The sequence below is a fragment of the Epinephelus fuscoguttatus genome, linkage group LG8 (assembly GCF_011397635.1).
Source record: "Epinephelus fuscoguttatus linkage group LG8, E.fuscoguttatus.final_Chr_v1".
Classification (NCBI taxonomy): domain Eukaryota; kingdom Metazoa; phylum Chordata; class Actinopteri; order Perciformes; family Serranidae; genus Epinephelus; species Epinephelus fuscoguttatus.
This window is the reverse complement of record NC_064759.1, coordinates 13,263,250-13,280,669: the sequence shown is the minus strand read 5'-3', so window position 1 is coordinate 13,280,669 and position 17,420 is coordinate 13,263,250. Positions and strand designations below refer to the sequence as shown.

At 42.7% G+C, this 17,420-nt stretch overlaps 2 protein-coding genes across 4 annotated transcripts in view; one reads left to right on the top strand and one right to left on the bottom strand.

The window, feature by feature from the left end:
- Positions 1-652: 652 nt before the first annotated feature.
- Positions 653-5,189, bottom strand: tmem107l (transmembrane protein 107 like). 2 transcript variants are annotated; one of them, XM_049583792.1, is made up of 5 exons: positions 4,748-5,189; positions 2,608-2,675; positions 2,410-2,510; positions 1,617-1,713; positions 653-1,280 (listed from the first exon to the last, which is right to left on the bottom strand). In XM_049583792.1, exons 1-5 carry the CDS (start codon positions 4,832-4,834, stop codon positions 1,211-1,213), a joined length of 423 nt encoding a protein of 140 aa, XP_049439749.1. In that variant the 5' UTR covers positions 4,835-5,189; the 3' UTR covers positions 653-1,210. The 2 variants fall into 2 exon arrangements, with proteins under 2 accessions (XP_049439749.1, XP_049439750.1); XM_049583793.1 differs by lacking the exon at positions 1,617-1,713 and adding an exon at positions 1,439-1,535.
- Positions 5,190-5,827: 638 nt separating this feature from the next.
- Positions 5,828-17,420, top strand: part of trim46a (tripartite motif containing 46a) — a 28,779-nt gene continuing 17,186 nt past the window's right edge. Inside the window, exons 1-12 of one of the 2 annotated variants that reach the window (XM_049584285.1) lie at positions 5,828-5,909; positions 6,814-7,072; positions 7,600-7,750; positions 8,580-8,778; positions 8,864-9,010; positions 9,087-9,182; positions 9,972-10,225; positions 10,328-10,449; positions 10,542-10,871; positions 11,656-11,885; positions 12,013-12,080; positions 14,044-14,452. In XM_049584285.1, coding sequence (XP_049440242.1) covers positions 5,850-5,909; positions 6,814-7,072; positions 7,600-7,750; positions 8,580-8,778; positions 8,864-9,010; positions 9,087-9,182; positions 9,972-10,225; positions 10,328-10,449; positions 10,542-10,871; positions 11,656-11,885; positions 12,013-12,080; positions 14,044-14,452 — 2,325 coding nt within the window. In that variant the 5' untranslated portion in view covers positions 5,828-5,849. Of the gene's footprint in view, positions 5,910-6,813; positions 7,073-7,599; positions 7,751-8,579; positions 8,779-8,863; positions 9,011-9,086; positions 9,183-9,971; positions 10,226-10,327; positions 10,450-10,541; positions 10,872-11,655; positions 11,886-12,012; positions 12,081-14,043; positions 15,935-17,420 lie in introns of those variants that run through there. The other variant, XM_049584284.1, reaches the window with a different exon arrangement.

The window sequence follows — 17,420 nt, the reverse complement described above, 5'->3', positions numbered from 1 at the left end:
CTTGTTAGTCTGACTTGTCTTTTTAGTCTATTTTTACTAGTGACTGAACCACAGTTTTAAAAGTAATGGTACATGAATTAATTAAGCATTGATTTATAGAATTAATAATGATGGAGCGTGCAGCCTCAGCCCTGCAGGGGCTTTATAGAGATGGTTTAGATAGACCATGGACAATCATCAAAGAATATACGAAGAAGCATATGATTTAGTTTACGAACTGTTATGTATGTTAAAGATAAGCCAGTACTAGGAATAAGATTCTGAACCCTTTAAGCAGAAGGCAGAAACCCCCTTAAGACGGAGTGTTGATATAATAATCTCCTAAACAAGTATATTATTATGTATTTAAGTTTGGAATCTCTGGCGAACTGTCTTTGTGTTGTTTGGGTGGTGTCTGTATTTGATCTTTGTGGTGTCATTAAAATATAAATGAAAAAAAGTAATGGGAAATTTGTGTCCTACTTCAGTTTTGCATACATTCATTTAAAAATATTTTACATAAGCAAACTTTCATGAATGAAATCACTTTCTTTTGTTTCATGACAAACCTGAACTGAATACTAAACCAGTAAATCCTGCAGTAATAACGAACCTTGTACTTTAAATGAGTGTTACCTTCTTGCTTAAATGTCTTCCTCTGTAAATGTTGTAGCCCAGCTTTTATTAATGTATTGCAGAACTGTGGGTATCATGCTTTGCATCAGGTACAGTAAAAAAAGGCTGTTTATTATCTCAAAAGCTCCACCACTCAAATGACTGAAGAGACACTGGATTAAGACCCTGGTTGGGGTCTGCTGATGTGGGAGAAGGAGACATTATTTGTAAATGGTTTGTGCTGTGTAAAAGATGTGCCTGGGAGGCGAAAATAGACTAGAGAGTCAAAGAGAGTCCGAGCGAAAAGAACACACAACCATCGACAGTTTGAGAAACAATATGTACAAAATGTATTTGGGATTATCTTGTCATTTTAAGACTTTCCATGAAAATTTGACAGACAAAGTGAGAACATTAAAAAACAGATGACAAATTATCACTTTTCTCTCGACAAGGTTATACATTAAACATTGTTCATCAGTTCATTCCTCAGCACAGTGATAATGAATCACAGACCTTCTGTTGTTACAGTAGCCTATCTGTTGATACATCGGAACAGATGTCCACATCCACACTCATTTGTAGCATTTCACATCCGGACTGTCTTTCATGTCTCTCATAGCGGCTTCTTCTTCAGTCCGAAAACAGCTATGAACAGGAGAATCTCCACAAAAGCGGGTAGCACACTGTAAAAAGAGACAGACAGAGATATGATGTAGGGAAAACCAACTGAGGATAGTGCCACAGTGCTTACACACATTCATTATTTATAGAGGCTATATCACTTTGCTCTCTTGAAGGCTAATACACGCATGCACATCAATACACTCAGACATAGACCAACCTGCAGGTGGCAAATATAACCCAGTATGTCCAGCACTCCCACTTCTCAAACACAAAGAAAGACAACGATACAGATGCGCTGCAGTGGACTGCCAGTGCTGGGTGTAACATCCGTCAGGGAAACCAAAAAAACACTTTGGGAGAAATAAAGACACATTATTGAGTAAATATACACTAACCTGCAAATGGCAAGGATCCACCAGTAGATGTCACACTCCCACTGCTCAAATAGAAAGAAAAGCAGAGCCACTGAGGCACTGGCATGAGCTCCCGTTGCTATAGTAGGCAAAGAGGCGAGTAAACAGGAGTTTGGAGTCATGGAATTGTAACTGACGACTAGAATGACTTTTTAGGGTCACTTATCTCATTTTACACCTTGATTTATCTACAGGGCTCCTCAAGAGATTTTTCATTTGACACCAATTTCCTGGCGTGTGTCGAGGCTGTCATTAATTCTAGGCCAAAATGAAATCCCACCTCACTTTCTTTGTCCACTTGCTGCTCTTATCTCCTGTCTGCACGAGAGCTCCATATCAACATCTCAGTTTCTGCACAGAGTATAATATTACTCTCAGATTAAATTTTGGCATGTTTGCCTTTATTGGACAGTTGGTACTGAAGTTGGGTGGGAAACAAAGGGGCAAGAAGGGTAGGGCAAAAAAGTCCTCAGTGAAACTTGAACCAGAGACACCTTGCTTATGTGGCACGTGTGAGGACCATTCAGCTACCCGGGTATTTAATTGGATATAATTTGACACCAAAACATATTTAGTGTTAAGCTGCACTGTTGATTGAATATTTGTTTTTATTCACCTGTACCTGTTCTTCTACCTTCATATTCATCAGTACTAATTTCTGTCCCTGTGCTGCTGTGACACTCTAATTTCCTCTCTGGGGATCAGTAAAGGCTTATCTTATCTTTTACATCAATCCTCATCAACGACAGACGCACAGTATCGGTGTAAAGGATACACAGGAGACCTTGGCTGCAGTTGAACATAGACACTCCTGAGAAGAATCCAGCCAACTCTATAGCAAACAGACCGAGGGTGACTGCCAGTGCCACCACCAACCTGAGACAGAGAGAGACAAATTAGCAGATGCGTATGCCTGTGTGTCAAGTTATTTCTTACTACTCTGTGTGTGCATGCTTGTCAAATGTTTTCTTACTTCCTGTCTTCATCGTCGTATTGCTCTTGGGTGTAATCCAAAGGCAAGCAAGCCTTCACGTTGTTTTCCTGTGAAACAAAAAAAGTCAAACAGTTTAACAATAAAACACTCACAAATTTGGCTTGAGAAACAGTGGTGAATGTATATATTCAGGTGACACTGCATTATTGGTTATGAAAAAACTCCCACATCTAACAGAGAGTTTGTGATTATTAGAAAACTACATCAACAATTGGACATCCACCACAAAACCCCAAAACAAACTTCAATGCTACTTGGCCCTAAACAGACAGTACACAATGGCAAATGATCTGACTGCTGTGACAGATCAGAAACCGAGAAAGATATAGACTATGATGATGTTCAGACTTAGTGATCACAGCCTGGCCATAGAGTCTGGCAGACACAGGCAGACCTGGCTGCCTGGAGAAGACAGGCTGTGTCAGCTCTGTCCTCAGAGACAGGTGGAGACAGGGGTTTACAAGAATATTGATATCATTTTTAATATCATATGAAGAATGATGTCATACTGTTACCCACGCCAACAAGTATGGTTTAAAGCAGAATTATTACTGCCTCTGCGGAGGTTCCAGAAAGGGGAGCAGCCTCAGTAGTGTGGAATAAACTGTGGCGTCGTTAGGCCTGGGCATCCTGAATGTTTTATGAACAGCCCCAGACCTCTCAGACTCTTTTAGTGAGTTACCACTCAGAGGGAACTCATTCAGCAGCTCCTCTGGCAGCAGCACAGCGTCTCTCCCTCTCCTCTCTTGCAGACACAGGAGTCTGTGTCAGCAAATGATTTTGTCATAAACCTTTGGTAATGTAAACCTACGTGCTGCTCAACAAAAAACTACATACATGTGAATGTGCAATAGTTGTGGTATCATAACAGCCTGTCACAGGTTACAGCGTGATGATTAGAGGAGAAATGGCAGAGCATAAAGGTCCAGGTGGAAAAAAAACACATCTCAATTATTTAGCGATTTTGCTAATAGGGAAGGAAATCGCCTGTTGATTTATAGATCCCAGTATACATTTTTTTGTATTTGGGAGCTTTTTTTAAATTAGATTTTATTTTGTTGAACTATTAATATTGTATACAGAATCTGAATCTCCCTCTGAGTTACTGTTGTTGTTCACAAAGTAAAGAAATGAGAGATCATTTTTGTTTAGTTTTACTGAATATTTGAAGGCAAACTCATGACATGTAAAACTATAACACTTTATTTGTTGCATTTCTATTTCTTAAAATTATATATATATATATATATATATATATATATATATATATATATATATTAGGGCTGCAACGATAAGTCAACTAATGGATGGCTATTTTAGTAGTCGACTAATCGGTTTGAGTCATTTTTCTGAGAGAAGTACTATAAAAGTACCCTAAAATACTCTTACTGCAGCTTCTTACGTTAAAATATTGGCAGCTTTACACACTCTCCCATGACGGTGAATTAAAACCCTTTGGCGTGAGTATGAAACAAGACATTAGATGACATAATTTGGGTTTGGGAGAGACAGACCGACATTTTTCAACATTTTAACACATTTTTCAATAAAATGATTAGTCGACTAATCGAAGAAATAATCAATAGGTTAGTCGACAATGAAAATAATCGTTAGTTGCAGACCTAATATACATTTGTCTTTTTTTCCACTAAGTTGTCATATGGTCAAGAAAAACGTTATAGCAAAAATACCCTGAATTATCATATTATTTCACGGCCATATCGCCCACCCCTAATGGAGACAGAGCAACATTTCCTGCTACAGTGTAGCACATATGAAGACCTTAGAACAAACTTCTTTACAAAAATTAAATGTAAACTCTTTGACCAGACTGAAATGCAACAAAAATAGCATCAACGTGATAGATGCAGCAAGACATGTCAATGCATGTTACAGCCTGAGAGACAACCAACACAACATAGCCTATAGTTCATCTCATCACAGATCACACTCTGCCTTTCTATTTTACTCCTTCACTTGATTTTTTTTTTTTTTTGAAGATTTATGTCTATGCATTTGTAATAATACATTGTTGTTCATTTCTTTTTTGAGTTTTCACTGTATAAAATGGTAACTGTGCCAATAAAGCTTAGTGAATTGAATAAAATCTGTTTCTTACCCTCGACCAAAAGATGGTGATAACAATGACGAGGTGGGCTGTGATGGTCAGGAACCGCGCAGGGACGAGGTTGCTGACAGCCGACATGCTGAGCAACTATTTTCTTTTCTTCTTAATCAGACAACGAGTATACAAACATACAATGCACGGTAAAAAGCATTTACTGAAATTGAAATCTGTCTGGAAGCTGAGGTGTTAGGTTAGCGTATTTAGCTCACTTAGCACTTAGCACATTAAGCTGACTTTATTCAAAACCAAGACAAACACAACTTGACGGTGAACGTGAGACGTATTCAAATTAATTTTAGCAAACATATCGCGACGTTAACTAATATTTAGCTAGTATTACTACCAACACAACTAACTACAGATACAACGTCCACGCTGTTACGCCTTTCGGTTGCTACAACAACCGACATCACCGTTTGAAGCTAGTGCACTCTCAATTACAGACCGGTGTTACCAACAGCCAGCATCCAAAGGTTCCGGACACGGACAACAATTGAGAGAGGACTGCTCTTGTTTTTCTTTACACAACACTGCCATCTAGTGTTACTACCAAAACTGGGCCACAACCAATTTGGCATAGCGATTTAAGGCTACAGAGGCGAAAACAACAACTAGGAGATTTATTTTGAGAGCTGCGGAATATTTAGGCTGTGGGGAGGAAACCGGAAGGAAGCGACATGTTTCAGAATTATTTTATTCCTATGAAAAATAATTGCCGTTATTAGATGGATTTTATGATGAGACCAGACAAGGTGTTTTTACATTGTTACACACGCATATGTTAAAATAAAATAGCAACTGCTGAAACATTAAAACCATCTTCCAAGAGCATTTTTAAACAGTGTAACATATTAATCATTCCTCGGGCAATGCAGCTGTGATAGCATAAACCAGACCTTTCCACATCCCCCCTCCCTCCCATCTTATTTGCACACCGAGTCGACTCGCTGCTTTGAGACAGACAGCACAGAATCAGCGTGTGCGTAACAGCACACACCGAGCACAGGAAAGCACCTACAGTAAATCCAAGGCCCAGGGTCGCTTTTTCCCTTCTTCCACTCACACATCGCAGGGACGCTGGCATCGTGGAGGCATGGCAGAAGCAGAGTTACAAACCTTTACCTCTATCATGGACGCGTTGGTTCGCATTAGTGTAAGTATGACGCTCATTTTTATTATTTGACCACGTGCGCGTATTTTAAACGAAATATAATTATCATCTTTCATTCGCTATCTTCATATTCCATCACATATTTTCCTCTCCATGCATCTGGATGCACAAGTTGCGTACGTGATGAAGGAATGTGAGGCATTTCTAGCGTTACAACATTTTTTTGGCATCCGTTCAATCAAAGACGGGTTTGCTTTATAGCTTAGCTGAAGCACCGTGGGGGGAAATAATAAAGCAAGGCCGCAGATAACATATCCACACATTTCAAACGTTGCAGCAGATAAAGCGGTGGGTGTTTGGGGACTGTAATCAGCATAATATGTTGGCTAACAGTAGCTTTAAATGCTTGCAGGCTGCATACGATGAGAAGACAGAGATGATGCGCGTTGTCATAGAAACGGGATGCTGCGTTTAGCAACTGAAACACCGGAATGAGGCCTCCACAACCACTAACACTTGAAAACCGAGGTGTTAGCAGCAAAACTGGGAGCTATATTTATTTTATTGATTTGAAAATGTTGTGTACCAAACCAGATCCTGTGCCAGAGATGGATAAACCAGTTCTACATCTGAGGTGTTCAACAGGAAGGTGAGGCTAGAGGACTCCATTTGTATTACAGGAGACTGGCTAACACCTGAAGTCAGGGAAAGCTATTTTTCCTCCACATTTGCCCTCCCTGAGCTCGGCACATCCACCATCAGCCTACGTAACCAGTGTCTGCCGCAGCTCCCCCTCTCGCTCTTGACTCCTACACATCTCATATATATATTTTTTTCAGGTCACAGGAGGTGCAAAATGTAAAGAGCAGTGGATTCTTTATTTACTCTAGTGACTCAGCCTTTATTGAATATGACTCCGTACTCTTTTTGGTACTCTCCCCTCCAGTCCAACATGAAGAGCATGGAACAGGAGCTGCATTGCCCGGTGTGTGATGAGATGGTGAAGCAGCCCATCCTTCTGCCATGCCAGCACAGTGTGTGTCTACTATGTGCGGCAGAGGTGTTGGTACAAAGAGGTTATCCTCCTCCAGACCTCCCTCCAGAGCCCAATTCACCTGCCTCCACACCCAACACACGCTCCCCACGACAGGCACGAAGACCCACACCCAGGACCCCTGACCGCCTGGAGCGGGTCCTCAGAACAGGTGGACAAAGGATGTGACGATGATGTGTGAGCGTGTGTTGGGAAATTTTGAAAAGCTATATTAGCTTTGAAAATGGAATGATCTCAGCAGTAAGCCACCTCAGAGTGACATCATCGTTTAAAAATGCAAAGATGATGGCGTGATATGACGCCACTGTCCTGTTAGCATCTGAGCTTCATAGGTGATGCAGCTGACACATCAGTATCCCACTGAGCATCAGGGGCTTCATGCATTCATCTCATGACTTATTTAAGTGCATGTAGAGCAAAGGCCACAGAGGTAGAGAGAGTCAAGGAGGCATACAGGGCAGTGAGCATCTGTCGAGCAGGTGTGTTTCAGTGTGTGTGTGTGTGTGTGTGTGAGCCAATACTGTTTCCTTCACAGTGAACTAACTGCTATTTATCACAGTTCTTTTTTCTCTGTGTATATAAATGAGAGACAGAGAGCTATGTTGTTGTTTTTTTCACTTTCTCTCCTGTCTCTCTCGCCGTCATCTCCCCTCCTCTACACCTGCGTCCTTCCTCCAGTGTGCGGGACATACCCAGGGCGGAGGCGGAAGGACACGTCCCTTCCCCCCATGTTGTTTCCATGTCCTTCCTGCCAGCAGGACATAGAGCTCGGCGAGAGAGGCCTGACAGACTGCCTTCGCAACCTCACACTTGAGCGGATTGTGGAGAGGTAAACACAGATACAGTAAATACTGTAGCACACAGAGTCAGGGGTGTTGTCAGAGTGTATAGTGCTGTTTGAAATTATAAAAGTAATGTTTCATCATCAGCTCATTAAGAGAAATCTTAAAGAAAGTGATCATGCTTATGGAAAAAAAAATCCTTTTTACAGATGAAGGCAGTGAAGAAAGGCAGCGAATGAAGGGATCAGTCAATACTGCTTTATAAATGAGACAGGAAATCATTTGCTGGAAGGAGTTTCAATAATGAATCTCTCCTTTACTCCTGATCCAAGGCAAACCCTGAGAGCCGACTGCAGGGGCAGCTCAAAAACTGCAGTGTACTATACGGCACGACTGTGGTCCAGTTTAACTGAAGTTATGTCGAGGAAGTTTGGAGTGAAATACTTCTCATCTCTCTTTAATGTTAATCATCCTCTTCTCTTATCAGTTCAAGTAGTGGAGATCAAAGTGAGAGGAGCTGCTTTCTGAGATCGGGAGAGAGAGTTATGGGGAGAGGCAGATTCCCTGTTTCACACGCAGCAGTTTGATGAGTGCAGCTGCTGCCTCCTGAGACAGTGGTGGTGTTGGTCAGGAAAGTGTGACGGTGCATGTTTTACTGCGCAGGATGCACTAACAAGGCAGCTGCTGGTGATGTATCCAGGTCAGGCTGTAAAAGAGTTAGACTCCTAACTACTGAAAAGAGAGCAGGGCAAACTCGATGAGCCCAATCTTCCCTTTGTTGAGTTTTAAGGACTCTCCCTCTCTTGCTTTCTTTTTTTTCCCCTGCTGCATATTTAGCCCTTTCCTTATCTTCCTGTACCCCTGTCTGCCCTTTAGGTACAGGCACACAGTGAGTCTGGGCAGCGTAGCCATCATGTGCGGTTTCTGTAAGCCTCCTCAGTCTCTGGAGGCCACTAAGGGTTGCGCTGACTGCAAGTCCAACTTCTGCAATGAGTGTTTTAAGCTCTACCACCCTTGGGGAACCCCCCGAGCTCAGCACGAACACATTCTACCCACCAACAACTTTAGGCCAAAGGTTTGCCTCTTTTTGTTTTTTTGTGCATCTTATACAGTCGCTTCTCTTCTTTTGGTATTGTGCCTTAATCCTCTTTGTGCTTCAGGTCCTAACATGCACAGAGCATGAGCAGGAGAGAATGCAGTGGTACTGCCGTAACTGCCAGAGGTTACTGTGCCCACTTTGTAAGCTTCGTCGTGTCCACCATGGACACAAAGTGTTGCCCATAGCACAGGCCTACCAGGCCCTTAAGGTGAGTCTGCTTCAACTGTGGTAAGATCCTGGTGTCACCAGCCTTGAAATGTCAACTTTTTATTTGGGTCTTACAGGAAAAGGTGACCAAGGAAGTCAACTTTATCCTGGCCAACCAGGAGACAATACAGGGCCAGATCACTCAACTGGAAGCTGCCATCAAACAGATGGAGGTACACTGTCCTTTCTCAAAATGGCTGCATCTGTACAGGTGCAACAGTATTTGCAAGAGTCTTTGCCACAGTATTTTGTTGTCTGTCCTGTTTGGCTAGCAGGAATTCTACTACTCATTCATCAACAGTCATTCACTTGCGAATCTAGACAACCTTATGTCTGCATAGCTTGTTGGTAAAGGGGCTCAATAATGCTCTATATTTGGGCTAAATTTTGGCGAGGGAACAACTGGCATGGCCATTCTCAAATGGGTCCCTTGAACTCTCACCTCAAGATATCTGAATCAAAATGGCTTCCATGGGTGCCCACAAGTCTCCCCTAAACTTGAGAAGTCTTGTTCCCAGTAAGTGTGGTTCATTAAAAATAGTTTTCACATAGTATAAATACGTTAACATTATAATCACACTACTGAAATCTAGTGATTGCTTTTGGTTTTGGTGTGCCAGCCCAATCTTTTCAGAGGCTCCATCTGGCCACCCCTGGGAAAAGAATTCTGGGAATGCCACTGTGTAGTTTAGATGATACCACTTTCTTTATTTTGCTTTAATACAAAGGGAATCCATCCCCAGTCCTGCCAATTTACTTTAACTACAGCTGCAACTGAAGGTACAGGTAGTCCTAGTGGGCCCTCTGGAGGCCTGGGGCTCTAGTGCAATGACACACTTCTATGCTGGCAGCAGCAAAGGCATTATCTCTGTGTTTATCTGTACTAATCTGTCTTTTTTTTATTTTATTTTATTTTTTTTAACTCAGCAGTGACAATGTCTCCCCTCTCTGTCTCTGTCCAGGCGAACAGCGCAGTGGCTCTGCATCAGCTGACTCACTGCATCCGAGAGCTGGGAGCGGCTGTGGCAGAGCGTCAGGGGGCTTTGGCTCTGGCCCTGGAGGGATCTCGCAACAGGAGGGAGGATGCTCTGTCTGCCCAGGTCTCAGAGAGGCGGAGCCTGCTGGAGCATGCGGGCCTGATGGCCTACACGCAGGAGCTGCTGAAGGAGACCGATCAACCCTGCTTTGTGCAGGCCGCCAGAATCACTCACAGCAGGTGACAAACGCTTATTCAGCTGAATCCCAAACTCAGGAGGAAATAGTTGGATTTCTGACATTTTTTATTTTTGTGTATGTGTGTGTGTGTGTGTGTCTCCAGGCTGGTGAAGGCGATAGAAAACCTCCAGTGTTTCACTCTTTCAGCTGATCCCTCCTTCAGACACTTTCACCTAGATGCATCCAAAGAAGTCGAGCTCATCAGCAGCTTGGGTTTCATACGTGGTAGGTTCCTTTGTTGCTGTGATAAGAACCACGTAAAAGTCAAATAATTCTTTATTAACGTAAATGAATGTCTCTGTGTGTCTCCTCCACAGCCCCACTGGCTCCAGTCATTGACACTCAAAAGACACTTGCTTATGACCAGCTGTTTCTATGCTGGCGCCTCCCTCAGGACTCGGCCCCAGCTTGGCATTTCTCTGTCGAATACCAGCGACGAGCAGGGGGTGCTGCAGCCACGTGGGGCGGCACCAGATCCCCTAATGCAGCGGTAGCGTGGCTGCGTCTGGATGAAGTGAGAGGGACCAACGCTGTGGTCGATCGGCTGCAGATGGACAGCGTGTATGTGCTCAGGGTGAGAGGCTGCAATAAGGCCGGGTTTGGAGAGTACAGTGAAGAAGTTTACCTCCACACTCCACCGGCACCTGGTGAGATATGGACATCTGTTATTTGACATGCTCGGTCTTTTTGATTTTTACATTTCTTTCACAACAAACACTCATCTGTCCATTCTTCTCCAAACAAATAAGGCCATTCTTAGTTTCCAATGCAGGTTCACTGAATTCATTCATTTTTTAAGTACCTAAAACAAGTTGGTTTGCATTGGTAACAAAGAAAAAACTGTTGGCAGTTACAGATATGTTTCCTGTCTTGCCATTTCTTCCGTTAATTGACTAACCTTGATATTTCTTTTCTCTTCTTCTTCCATCCCTTCATTTCCTCCATTCCTACTTTATTTTTTATTTTAGCTTCTGCACCAAACCTTCCTTTTTTTATTCTGCATTCCAGTTTAATCTCGTCATTCTTGCTACAGGTCTGTCCTTCTGCACTTTACAAAATTATATGTATTGCTCCGTTATGTTGTCTGTTGTTTCCTGTTGGTGTTATTCTGCACTCGAAATTCTATGATCTGATCAGTTGGAACAATATGTGGATCGAGTTACCTTTACTCTGTTTCTCACGTTTCCTTCCTTTGCTTAAGTCCCTTCATCCTACTTTACTTCTTGATCTGCCTCTTATTATGTGTTCTCCGCCCACTCCTCTTTAGCTTTTATTCCTTTATATGCTCAGACTTGCTGTAGCCTGACTGTCCCAGCTTCAGGTTCTAACACCTCCTCCCTCCTGACTCCTCTCCGTTACCTTCCTCGCCATCTCTCTCTCTCCTCACCCCACCTTTCCCTCCCGGTATGCCTCCTTTTCCCGCCCTCTCAGTGTTGAGTTTCTCCTTGGACTCACGCTGGGGGTTGCACGCTGACAGGCTGGCACTGGGTAAAGGCCAAACCTACGCCCGCAGCGTGCCAGGTCTCTCCCTCCTGCAGGCTGCCGACCGCACGCTCACATCGTGCCACTTGACTTCGGACCTGCTGGTGGCTGACGTAGCTGTGACTCAAGGCAAACACTACTGGGCATGCTCTGTGGAGCCTGGGTCCTATGTGGTGAAGGTGAGAGTGATGCTTGTTGGTCAGTTGGTTTAGTATTATAATGTGTTGCATATGAAATCAGCTTTGCCTTCCATGCTCAGTCTAAATGGATGTGACCAACTGAGATATCTCATTCTCTCTCTTGCAGGTGGGAGTAGGGCAGGAGACTAAGCTACAAGAGTGGTTTCATCTCCCTCAAGACATGGCCAGCCCTCGGTAACTAAATCCTTAATCTCTGAATTTAGACTCCAGATTAATTGTTACCCACAAGACTAATTGTTGTTCCTAATGACAACAAATATCATACTATGTAAATGGAATTGACCTCTGTCACAGGGATTGATAGAGCTCTTGATGATCTTGATGGAGCTATGCCAGAATTGTTACTTTCTCAATACTTAAGGCAGCATTAATTGATGGATTTTAATGGATTGTTTGGCTACGTGGGGCAGTGGAACAACCTGCAAACACAACATTGACATTACATCATCTGCTGCTGCTAGAAATGGTGTCGATGATAATGGTGAGACTAACTAATCATCAGAATAAGGCCCAATCCCAATACCCCCCCTTGTCCACTACCCCTTAGCCCTTGGCCCTCGAAATGAAGCAACGAGGGGTGGGGGTTGAAATCTTTCCCTAGGAATTGGGACACCACTCACTACATCACTGCATCGGTTATGTTCACGCATACGTAACTATTTTAAACAGGAAGCCATGAGCCATCTACATCTCCAACCAGCATTTACAATGGAGTCTCCAGTTGAGTTCATCCTACCGATCGCGTTTGCTGTATTCATCATGCTTCGTTTGATGAACAACACACGACGAGACGAAATGTACAACGGGACTTCTGCGAGCTAGCTAGCTAGCTAGCTAAGCAGCTAAAATTACGAGGCAGCATAGTTATACTAGCTGGCGTGTTATCGTAATGTGAAAAATCCGACAGTTTTGCAGAACAGGACAGATGACAGACGCCAGATAGTGCGAGCTAGCTAGCTAGCTAGCTAACAAGCAACCTGACAACGGTAACGTTAGCTAGTTAGCTAGCTTTCTGTCAACTCCAATTTAGACATCGTGAATAGCAATAAAAAATTGTTATACTACTCTCTACACAAAAACACAGTTATTCAAAAACATTTTTACAAAAGTTCCATGTTTATTTGCGAAATTATACATACATGTATGAACTTTTTTTCCCCTTCTCTTGCTCGGTGGTAGCCATGAGGACGTCTACCCCTCGCTGGCAAGTCAGCATCTGAAATCCCTCGCTTTGAAGGGAGGGTAGGGCTAAGGGGGGGTATTGGGACGGGCCCTAAGTATATTACATATGTACGACATTATGTAGTGGACATTAAAACCTCACATTTTAACAGCGCTGTGGTTGACGTGGTTATGTTTAGGCACAAAAACCACTTGGTTGTGGTTCGGGAAAGATCATGTTTTGGCTTAGAATATCCACTTTTGGTGACTAAAAAGCCGCCGGTAATGCAGCCATGTTTTTTGTGGCACTATCCCAACTGAAAACGCTGCAATGTCTCAGTGAAAACAATTGGTGTTTGTGGCACTATCCAAGCTGGAAATGTCCAGATGTCTTGGTAAAAACAACTGTTTTTTGTGGCAGTATCCCACCTGCAAACACAGAAATGTCTTGATAAAATGCAGTTGCTGGTTTCATGGCACTATCACTGCAGGAAACACAGTCATGTCTCAGTTGAAAGCAGCTGCTTTTAGTTGCATTATCCCAGTAGTAAACACAACAATTCCTTGGTAAAAACCAACCATTTTTAATGGCACTATCCCTGGTGGAAACACAGTGACGAGTTGCTAAAAAACACCCATGTTTGGTTACTAGAACTGTGGAGATATAGCTAAAAAGCAACTGGTTTTGTTGTTTGTCTCAAACAGTGGTCTGTAATTGTCTGCAGCTTGGCAGGTATCTCACCAGATGTCACACCATCCTCCACCCACTCCTCAATTTGATCCATTGTTGATTGAAAATATTGATTAGTGCAGCTTTAAAAAAACATGTTTATTTTATTGCTATTGAGGTTTAAAACTAGCGTTACAGTCAAAGCATTTCACATCTCCAGGTCCTACTAACATCAGATACATTTCCCTCCTTTGCTGTTTTTCGTTTGCACACCTTGATTTTCTCCTCCCCTCTGCCTACACCTAGCTGCGACCCAGACAGCGGCCATGACAGTGGGGCAGAGGACGGCCAGGACGCTCCACCCTTCTGTTTCCTCACAATGGGCATGGGCAAGATCCTTCTTCCTCAAGGACATGGTCACACTCAGAGCCAGGCGGACAGCCAGAGCCAGGGGGCAATGCACTCCCACAGTAGCAGCCATAGCAGCATGCCTCACCCTCACACTGCTCCTCTGCCACCCCGACTGGGAGTGTGTCTGGACTGTGACAAAGGACGAGTCACCTTCTATGATGCCCACTCGTTGCGGATCCTGTGGGAGGGACACATAGACTGTTCGGCCCCAGTGTGCCCGGCCTTCTGCTTCATCGGTGGAGGGGCCCTGCAGCTGCAGGACCTTGTGGCCAATCGGAGCATCGAGGAGCCGCCACCTCGGAGGGTAACTATCCAAACACGTGCGACGAATCTCAGCAAATAAGTTGCGGTGTGACAGCAGTTTATGGGCACAGTTCACTGAGGGATCAAAGTTTTTCTCATGTCTGTAAAAGGTGGTTTGACTTCAGTTGATGATTAATTGCCTTGTTCCTGTAAAACTTTGACATTTGACTGAACTGTCACTGCTGACTATGGTTCCATTTTTCTTCTCAGTGTGATCACAGAGATCTGAATATAAATATCCGATGTTCTTTTGCATTTGCACTTGGCCTGTATATCAAATCTCTTTTTTCGCTTTTTGTTTTTCCTGCTTTCCTCTGGGTTTTGCAATGCTCCTATGGACATTACGGCTGACGCGATTTTAGACTATGCAGAATTCTGTTCGTGAAACACCTTTATAACAGGTTTAAAAAAAAAACTGTTTGCAATGTTAGAAAAAAATCTGCCCTCCTTTTACACTTGTCTTTATTTGTCCCAGAACATGACTGGACAACAAGAGTCGCATGCAAGTGTAACTAGGATTCATAACTTACGTATATGCAGGTAATTGTCACCTTGTAAGAGCACCTCAGATGTACTGTATGTCTAATTTTATATCTTCATTTTTTATGTAGCCTCAACAGATGTTAACGACGTGTATATAATTCAGAATTACAGAATGTGGATATTCTTCAGTTGTTGAATCATAAAAGTTCTGCTGGCTCACGTCAGGATCACATGTTTCGGTGTATAAACAGTCCAGGGAGGTATTTTATATAGTCGCTGTTTTGCATTTCAAAAAAGGCTCGTGTGGCATTTCGGCTGGGTAAACACACTCACAGTTGCCTCGATGTTTTCAGAAGAGATATCAAAGTAAAAAACGGTCCTGAAGAATACTGTTCTCATAATGCTGTTTGACTTAACGTGAATACATTTCAGTGTTTTACATTTTGACAGACGTTAAAAAAGCCGATGGCCTACTTGTCCAGTATTAAACTGTGGTGTTTGAGTAATTTGCACATACATATTAATGATGAGACGTTAAAGGAAGTGGGTGGATGAAGTAGGCTGATGAGAAAAGGTCTATTTTATGAGCTCTGGTTGACTTTAACGTTGTTTTTCCCACTGCGACTGACAGTAGCTCATTTACCTATCAGCTGATTCAGAGTTATGCTAGGGGAATGTAAGAGCCCAGTGATGTATCATGTCAGTGCAAAAGATTGTCTATATTGTAATATTTTCAAATCAACTGGCTCCGACTGTATTTTGATATATGACGTGATTTTCTGGTGTGTGAATGTGTGTGTGAACTCTGGCTGTGACTCTCATGCTCACTGTGTGTCCCGTCTTGAACGACGTGTTTAGACTCCTCTACTTGTGTTACAGCACAGCACTTGAATGACTTTAGACTGTAGCATCCTGGAAAGTCAGAAACTCTTCATTTAGACTTCGCCTTGGCTGGCAGAATGTTTCTATCATGTCATGAGAAAAACAATAAATGACTGATAACTGGAACACGGAGTCCCTTTGTGTCAGATGACGACCAGTAAACACTGTGGATGCTGTCGAAAACAGAGCAACTGCCTCACTCTAATACTTCCTGTGTTACAGTTGAAGGAGCAGTGTGTAGGATTCAGTGGTATGTAGCAGCGAGGATTGCAGATTGCAACAAGCTGAAACTTCTCCCAGTTAGAATCCCTTCAGTGTTCATGGTTCAGGAGGTTTTTACCAGGAGCTGAATTATCCATGCAGGTCTCTTCCTCTCCAAAACAAACAGATCAGGGGCCTGTACTATGGAGTTAGGGAGGTAACTTCAGGGTTAACTCTGGGTTTTCAGTAAGTGGGTTCTCTTTTTATCAGCATAAATCACCATGGTAACTTATGCTGACCAGCTAACCAGCTCTGGAGCAGGTTATGTTCATGGTATCAGATCACTGCCTGTCAACACCCTGACCTCTGACCATTCAGATCACTGAAGAAAAGAGGACGAAAGCTCAGAGTCTCAGGTTAAAACAAGAGTAGCCTTTATATTGTTATAGGTCAGTAGAAATACTAGGTCATTTCATTGTTTCAGGGCTGTATTTAAAACAGAGCTTTTAACAAACAGATCGTTTACACACTAAATACGTGATTTTAGCCGTTTTTTAACCTATGCAAAGTTTATTTTAGTCCACAGTGACAGTGTTGCTATTATACACTTTGACTGCATCACTGCAGCTCAAAATAACGTTAGACACCTGTGTCATGAGAACTAGGAAAAAATACATTATTTTATTAGTAAAATAATCCACACACTGTCAACTGGCTCTCGTTATTATACAGTACACCCAACATTCTGATAGGATAGACCTCATTAACTAGGCTACTTTTCCACCTTTCACGTCAGTCGCAGAAACAGTCTGGCATTACTTTAAAGTGTTTAATGTGACATCTTCATCATCAGCCAAATAAGTAGCAAAAAATACTCTATACTAACGTCAGGTATAGTCTAGTGATACCTACACCTGATTTAAGTCTCGGCCGACGTGGATTTTTGGATAGTATTTTCCATATTTCTGCATTTCCGTTATAGGAACACAGATTTTCATATCTTTCATCTTATATGAGGTAGCTGACTTCATTAATGGTTTTGATGATGTCACTCTTAATTAACACCCCCGCCACCCCCTGAACTAGTTGATACCCAGCTTTGTAGTACCAGTTATCCACACAGCCAGTGTTAGGGTGAGTCAAGCCAGATAACGGAAGGAGCATCGTAGTACAGGCCTCAGGTGATTAAAACCAGTAAAAACACAAAATAAAGCAGTTTTACATTACAAATTAGTGTTTCTCCAAAGCTGTTTGCCTCCTCACTGAGAGGCCACTAGCCTAGCACCTGCTAATGTGTGCTCAATTTAAAATCCAGATGTTTAGGAGGTTTTTACCAGGAGCCGAAAAGGTCTTTTCCTCTCCAAAACAAACTGACCTGGTGATTTAAACCAGTAAAAACGCAG

What these genes read in the sequence shown, in the direction of transcription:
- tmem107l (XM_049583792.1), bottom strand. Translation starts at nt 4,834, where the DNA reads ATGTCGGCTGTCAGCAACCTCGTCCCTGCGCGGTTCCTGACCATCACA. An exon ending in TCACCATCTTTTGGTCGAGG is followed by an intron (nt 2,676 to 4,747) that starts GTAAGAAACAGA and finishes TTTGTTTCACAG; the next exon opens with GAAAACAACGTGAAGGCTTG. An exon ending in TACGACGATGAAGACAGGAA is followed by an intron (nt 2,511 to 2,607) that starts GTAAGAAAACAT and finishes TCTCTGTCTCAG; the next exon opens with GTTGGTGGTGGCACTGGCAG.